We start from the raw sequence: 7762 nt of genomic DNA, 5'->3' as shown, positions 1-7762 counted from the left end.
GCACGCAAGCCAGCTCGTCTTGCAGGTTCAACCTCGCAATGACGCATCTGAATCAGTACTATTGCTTACAGACCAATATTTAAGCGAAAAGCTTGATCTTTTATTTGGATGCTCGGAGCTCTACTTGAGCAAACAAATTCAGATGACAGAAAAATAAAAGAATAGATAGACATGAGCACAAAATAGAGCATCTCTTTTCATTGTAAGGAACAAAGATACCATTCCCACATTAACTATGCATCATCCCACTTTTTTCCAAGTGTATCATCAAGAAGCAATTGATGAAACAAAATATGTTTCCGTAGAGAGCCTCGCATATGCTTTACGGTCAATGTTAAACCTACAATGCAGTCCAAGTGTCGCATGCATGACAGTCATGATGGTAGGAATTCCTTTCTTAAAGTGCAAGGATGATGTTGGATAAACTGATGACATTTGAAGCACTTAAAATGCAGCTATTTCTCCACAAAGTCAGAAGATTCAAGTTCATTCTCACTTTAGTGCTCAAATATATTCATTGATTACCAAGAACAAAACCTTCAAGATAACTGATGGCTGAATGGAGACACTGATCTATGTCAGCTCACAAGAGAACAGAATTACAATTCTAAGTCCAATATCTATTATCATCACCATCAAAGATCATAAAACTGCTGTTCTCCCAGCTCCTTGATTCCCTTGGAGGCTCCACTTCATCGAATGTCACATGCCTATTGCTCGCCCACGACTTGGATTCCTTCCCAACCACCTTGTCATCAAAGGTCTCATGTTTGTTGCTCTTCTTGGGCTTTGTTACCTTTTCAGTCTGCAAATAACACAGAAATGTTTGGTAAAAACATACTGGTGATCTGATGAGAATTTAAAGGCATTCTGCCGATCACTTTAAAAAAGAGAAGACGACAATAAAAGAGAGCTTATGGCAATAAGACTATTGATTTAACCTAGAGGCTTAAGCCAAAAGATTAAAATGAGGTTAGAGTAGAACAAGTTTTAAACTTAAACAAAAACAACAAATAAAATTAATAGATCGCAATGTAATTCAATATTTTAACAAAAGAACAGGACTTTCTGACTGTGTAGCACATGTTCGGTAGGCGTATCACACTTGAATCAGACTTTAAAAGAAAAATGAAACCACATCTCATCCACAATGGTTGCTTTAAGATTTAATTTGACCAATAGGATTTTTCCAGGCAAACCGGATCAACAATTTGATAGACACAATCTACAAGAAATATGTTGAGATCGAGTTAGTTAATTATATAGTAGCAGATCTTGCAAGAAAATTACAGATCTAATATAAATGAACAACGACATTTCAGTTATGACTAACAACCCAAATAGATGATCAGTTACATAAAAAAAATTTCTAGGTTTGAAAAGGGTCCAATGAGTAGGAAAATTAAATGGAGGTATCAGTTTCTGAAGTCAGGTTGGATCTGGATCAGGTCTTGTGTGATCCATAACCAATCGATATATCTACAAGATCAGATCATCTGGAGCCAGGCCACAACCAAATGATTCTTGCTCAGACTAGACCAGATCATATCAAGTTAGTTGTGGATCAAAATAAGTCAATTCAATCCACTTGCAGTCCTAATTGCAGATTTTCCTATTTCAGCACTGAAAAGAAGGGAGGAGTATACTGGCATACCTTGTTTATGAGCTTCTTAAATGCTGCTGGTCCATTTTTGTCAATAAATTTCTCTGCAGCTAATAAAACATCATCAGCTCTGCTGAATATATTCTTCTTCCGGGGAATATACCAGATGTTGATCGTCTGCTCGTTCACAAACAATGGTCTCACATAATGCTGATAAACATATGCAGCGCCATTGAAGTAAGGTAAGACCAACCAACAGTTGAAGGCCAGTTTTGCATAAGGCCAAAAAGGAAACCTGTAATAGAACATATATAACAACATAAACTTAGTAAATTATTGCATAACAACAACATAAGAGGATGCAGATGATTGGAACCAAAAAATTTCATTTGTTTCTTCTTTTCTTTTTTTTGAGAACTAGTAAGGGAGAAAGCCCAGCCCAAATCAGGTTTGGGCAGGATTCAAACCCAAAAATAGTGGTTAAGATACACCAGTAGTTATTTTTGCCCACACAAATTGTTAGATGACAGGCCATCATGCGTGCTTTTGTGGCTTTCACTAAGCCTCAAGGTCCAGCACAGATATCAGTCCTATGAAGTTAAAAAATTCCAGCACTTAGTCAAAACAAATTTCCAATGGATCGCCATCTCTAATGTATGTGTAGAGATCCAGATACAAGAGAAAAGCTAGTTAGTCATTATCTATTGATTCCACTAAATAAGTCTCTCCCTTCTGTGGGTTTGCTAATGTAAATTATATGTTAAACATCGTAAAGGGCTCAGCCATCATGGAAATATATGACAGTTTTGGGGCTCAGAATTGTTTAACAGTATCATTACAACATGTCAAGCAAAATCAAACATCAGAAAAACAAAATCAAATAAAGAAATATAGAGAATTAAGTTATACAGGTCTAGAGAAAAATTGTGGCAACATCAGAAAAGCAAATACGATTCAATGGCTTTAGCAAAAGTGAGCTCAAACAATGTAATCAAAGAATACAACACCCAATAGGTGAGCCATTGCTGATCATCAACAGATGATTTAGTTTCTATTGCCTTCACTGATGCATACCTGTCAAAATACAACAAGATTAAATGCATATTCATTACAAATATATTGACCAATGTCACAAGAAATCACTCCGACATCTTGCAAGAATTGAAATAGGAATGCTACTTACAAAGGATAAACAAGTGTAACCAAAGGCCTGCATGTCAAACAGACACAAAAAGAAGTCAACCAATAAAAAACTAAAATAAAGAAATAACAGATAAATTTCAGAAAGGATGACAGATTACAGATCTAGAAAAGATATTTTCAGATAATGATTTATAAAATATATAACTAGAATATAACATTGCTGACATAGGAAATAAGCCTCTTGAGATTACCGCTTTGAGTGCTACTTTTTGACATTTTTCAGCATTGGCAATTCTCGTGTGTCAAGAATAATCAAAAAGTCATATAATCATTCTCACATCAAATCCGCATGGCAAGCTTCCAAACAACCCACATCTCATGAGCATTAGAGTTTGAACAAATATTATGTTCATTAAATGAAATGGGCCAAAAGGCCAATATTTTTAGTAAATAACAAGCGGGAGAAAACATAGTAACATACAATTGCAAAAATTTTGATTTTAAACTTTTAATAACCAGGATACACCTTCGACAATGTGTTTGTCCCAAGGGTTTAAAATTTAAATGTTGGGTAGCGGCAATTGCACAGGCCACAGCGAATACTTGGTATTAAATTAATAACTGCTAGTGATATAGACCAAGCAAAAGAAAAAAATAAATATCAATTAAAAATCAGTAGGAAAAAATATATTAATAAAAAAATGCAAGAAATATTTGTAGTATCAAGCCCTCTTTCTTCGCATAAATTACAGCTGAGAAATACCCACAAGAAGTATTCTGCTCTAGCATCCCCCTCTGTGACAACCCCACAGGAAAGAGAGAAAAAAAACTTCAGCTTATGCCATTGAGACAGTCCAGCATAGAATTACATAGCATCATTAACAATGGTAAGTTCTAATATTCTAATCATTATACATATCATTAAACTTGCACATTTTATCTACAAACAGAAAACAAATGTACTATCATAGTGCAAATTACTTTGGGCCCTTGCTCATGGTCCTTGAGGCTCTGTCCATTCTGAAGTGCTGCAATCTGTCTGTCTACAAGGATTGTAAATAGCCCCTCTCTAATAAAAGCACACCTCGGTTTTAACTATTGCATAAGGTTTTTTTTTTATAAAAAAAAAAAAAAACTTAAAAAAAAAAACTAGATCGAACCAGCTAAAAGTGGCAGTGTGTTTATCATACTAGTATCACAGACATCTATGCTTCTCCTCATGTGCATCACAAACACGCAGCATTATTATAATTAACTTTAACGGAAAGCATGCACAGACATACATTTGCATATGAAGTCTTTTTTTTCGTTTCCTTTTGTCCATGTTTTCTCTTCTACCTTTTCCTTCTCTTCTTTTTGGATGTTCAAAATAGAATAGAAACTCACATGTTACTCGTAATGTCATTTAAGAATCAAACAATATGCTGGACAATTCAAGTAGGTCTCTTCAACGAAACCTAAAGCATTCTTAAAACCTAAATTGCCTGGAATTAGCCCACACCATCTTGACTCAAGTCAAGCAGACCAAAGCCTAAACCATCAATTCATATGGCCAACAATTTTCCCATGAAAAAAGCTATTTGGCTATTTCACTAGGATATAATAAACTAGTTATGGGCAGTATCAGAAGAATCAACCTGTATAACTGATGTTGTTCAGTATCTGGATCCATGATTTATCCACATTTTCATAAAATAAAAGAATGGTGGCATCTATCGATTGCAAAACCCTGACAAATTCAACTTTTTCTACTATGAAACAAACATTAATGTCCAAAACCTTGGCAACAGACACTAAGGCCCTTTTGCAACTCATTGACCATTTGATGTATATTTAAAAGTTTGCTAAAGTATTAAATCTTCTTACCTGCTCAATCCACTAACATCAAAACCCATCTTCCAAAAAAAATATCATGATCTTTTCCTATGCCTTCTCACCGTCAACCTTAATAAGGTTTCATATCTTGTAATGGTAATAATAAGATGTCGTCATCTTCTCTTGTTTGGACTCTTTCACCTATGAGAATTTTGGAAGGTTGCTTCCTATCTGTGTGAACAAGAATGACCAATAAGGTAGGTCACCCAAACCACCACACAGAGATCTATGTTTCACCACCAGAACCAATTCATATAGTTGATGTCAAGCTTACATTCAGTCACAGGAATCTGCCTATCCTTCCATGGACTTTCAGCTGTGCTCTATACTTAACCCATATTAAAGGAAAAAAAATGCTTTGATGGTTATGGTGAAGACGTTTTAAATCGGCAGCTAACCCATCATGACAGAACTTCATCTGATTGAAATCTTAGTGTAACTTCCTAAAGTTTCTACCACAATTATAAGCTTAGCATTACACCTTTTTTTTCTTTTTGAGAATGCTTAGCAGCACAGATTGGTCTGGTATCCTTACCACTTACCATTTCTCGTTTCTAATTAAAGTGAGATAAGTTGATTTTATGCATTACGACAAGCCATCATCAATTGCTTCTAGAGAAGCCACTTTGCTTTACTAGGTCATCTACTTTTAACTTGCATTTTAGACTACAATATTAAAGGCTTTGTGTCATCCAAATTTAGGAAAACAACCAGCATTGTTATGCATATAATGATAAATAATAAAGAAAATATTCAGCAAATCAAAGTTCATTCCTTTTCAAGCAATACGGTAAAAGTTATAGAAATAACGCAGAAGAGGCATGGAACAAGCCTGAAGTATAAAACAGCATCATCTTGAGACATTTTTTCTGTTCTAAAGTCGTATGCTCACCTAGGAAGAAAAATCCGGCAAAGGCATTTCAATAGATAGCTAAAAATTTAATTTTTGGCATCAATGGAACGAACAAAATAAGACCTTTACATCCAAAAAAAAATCCTAGCTGTCGGCCTTCTCGCGCGAAATGGGAGAAGTAACCAGTGATCTCCAACTAGATCATCAAAACTACTTCCCATTCGGAAAAGGGGGAAAAGCCATGTCCCACACCCCTTGCGTCTGGCTCAAAGCTCTCTGCATACGATGGTGCTCCTCATAGGATCTAGCTGACTCTTTTCCTGATCGGATTAATAAAGGAAAAGAGCATGTGGATACTTCGCGCAAACTCTTAAGGATAAAACTCAGACTATTTGAACTAATTACTAACAAGAAAAATACAGACACCTCGGTACAAAAATGGGAAAGAAAGGCAGCGGAAGAGACTGAAACGGGATTGAAACAAGAAAACAAATGGATCTTTTCCTTTTCCGAGGGGAATGCGTACCCAGCCAGAACATCGAAGTTCCTGGCCACGAAGTTGAGGAAAGATCCAGATCCCATTTGCTTCTCTCTCTCTACTCCACCCTTTCCCGTCCTCTCTTCTATTTGAGACCCTTTTTTTTTTTTTTGCTTAAAATTGAGACCCTTTTTGAGAGGAAAAAAGAAGCGGCTTCGCTTGCTCTCAGTCTCAGTCCGCAGAGAGAGAGCAGGGAAAATTCCAATAAAAATATAAAATGGAACGAAAAAAAAGGGAACCTTTAAATGCACGAAAAAAAGTCCTCGAAAGGCTCGTCTCGCCTTAAAGCGAATTTACCAATCACTGCCAAATAAAAAAATAAAGAATATATTTATGTTTTTGTTTTTTGGGCTACCAAACCATCTAGGGCCTGCTTATTCTTATTATTAAAAAACGCTCTAATTAAAATTAGAATTTTTTTATAAATATTTTTTTTTTAATATCAAATTTTGTATGGATATTTTCTTCAAATTAATATTTATATTTATATTTTTGTAAAATATTTATTTTGCTATTCTATTTTTTTATTTTTATGTATACATATATAAATATATATATATATATCCATACTATCTAACATCATTAAAAAATTAATAATTTTAAATTAAATTTTTTTTATGAGTAGATGAGAAAAAAAATATATGTATAAAATAATTATAATAAAAAATAAAAAAATAATTTTATAATTTTATTTTATTTTTAATAAAATAAATATAATTTTGTTAATATGATATTTATAAAAAATAATATTTTTATAAAAATACAAAAATAAATATTTTATATATATATATATATATATATTTTTAAGAAGATATTTATCAAAAAAAAATTAAAATTATCCTATCTCTAATATCTAAGAATGCGTCGTTAAAAATTTAAGCCCAAAACATCTAGCAGTTCATAAGAGGGGTACGACCATCAGAACAAGTCAGTTCACGTCTACTTTCATCTATTACCATGCTGTTACACTACTTTCAACTTTGAATACAGAAAACATGATTATTAAATTTGTCATTCATTACCTTAGCAACTAGAAAATTAGCTCTGGAAATATATTCCGCCCAGACCCAACATATTATTTTCATTGGAGATTACCGTGAAACACGAGCGAGTTTACCAGGAACATGGGAGAAGCAAATGGTGACCAAATACAGTCTGATTGTAGGCTCAGAGATTATGGGGCAGCGAACTGCTGCTGGAATTAGAATAGGCTTCGGTTAGATTCGCATCCAAGCAATGCTAGCCGAGCCCATTTATGGGGACAGCTGAGATGGCCAGCCAAATATGATAAAAAACTATATTTAAATTAAAAAAATAATAAAAATCTTTCATCTCTTTCTTATAAAGATTTTTTTTGACAAACAATGCGACCGACTAGATGGCCTCATATGCAGCACACCATTTTGGTACTTTTCTCTGGGAGAGTTCCGAGTCCGCTCCTTCCTCCTTTGTGATATCCTTCTCTCTAATCTTACTAGGTGTAATCATGCGCACCTGTGGCGTGAGTTATCATTGTACCAAAAAAAAAAAAAAAACTCTCTCTATCTCCAGATTGAGGCCAGCTCATGTTGCATCTCGACTTATAATGGCCAACTCATACTGCCATATCAGCTATCCCAAAAATCCCTCCCAAAGTTGCGTCCATCATTTTCCTTCCCATCTTGGTAACTCAGTGGGAGAGGTACCAGTGCACCCATCATTCGGCAAGGTAAGATCAAAACTATAGCATATTTAATAGAATGAAAATATT

The 7762-nt window shown here is 34.5% G+C and overlaps 1 protein-coding gene across 1 annotated transcript; it reads right to left on the bottom strand.

The window, feature by feature from the left end:
- Window positions 1-434: 434 nt before the first annotated feature.
- LOC103716797 (HVA22-like protein a) lies at window positions 435-6290 on the bottom strand. Its single transcript, XM_088721762.2, has 5 exons — window positions 6001-6290; window positions 2787-2813; window positions 2555-2677; window positions 1655-1898; window positions 435-805 (listed from the first exon to the last, which is right to left on the bottom strand). Exons 1-5 carry the CDS (start codon window positions 6054-6056, stop codon window positions 608-610), a joined length of 648 nt encoding a protein of 215 aa, XP_088577888.2. The 5' UTR covers window positions 6057-6290; the 3' UTR covers window positions 435-607.
- Between the last annotated feature and the right edge of the window lie 1472 nt (window positions 6291-7762).

The sequence above is a fragment of the Phoenix dactylifera genome, chromosome 5 (genome assembly GCF_051530095.1).
Source record: "Phoenix dactylifera cultivar Ajwa chromosome 5, Ajwa_hap1_PhDact_Kaust_v1.1, whole genome shotgun sequence".
In the NCBI taxonomy this organism is placed as follows: domain Eukaryota; kingdom Viridiplantae; phylum Streptophyta; class Magnoliopsida; order Arecales; family Arecaceae; genus Phoenix; species Phoenix dactylifera.
The sequence above is the reverse complement of the archived record's forward strand: the minus strand, read 5'-3'. Positions and strand labels throughout refer to the sequence as shown.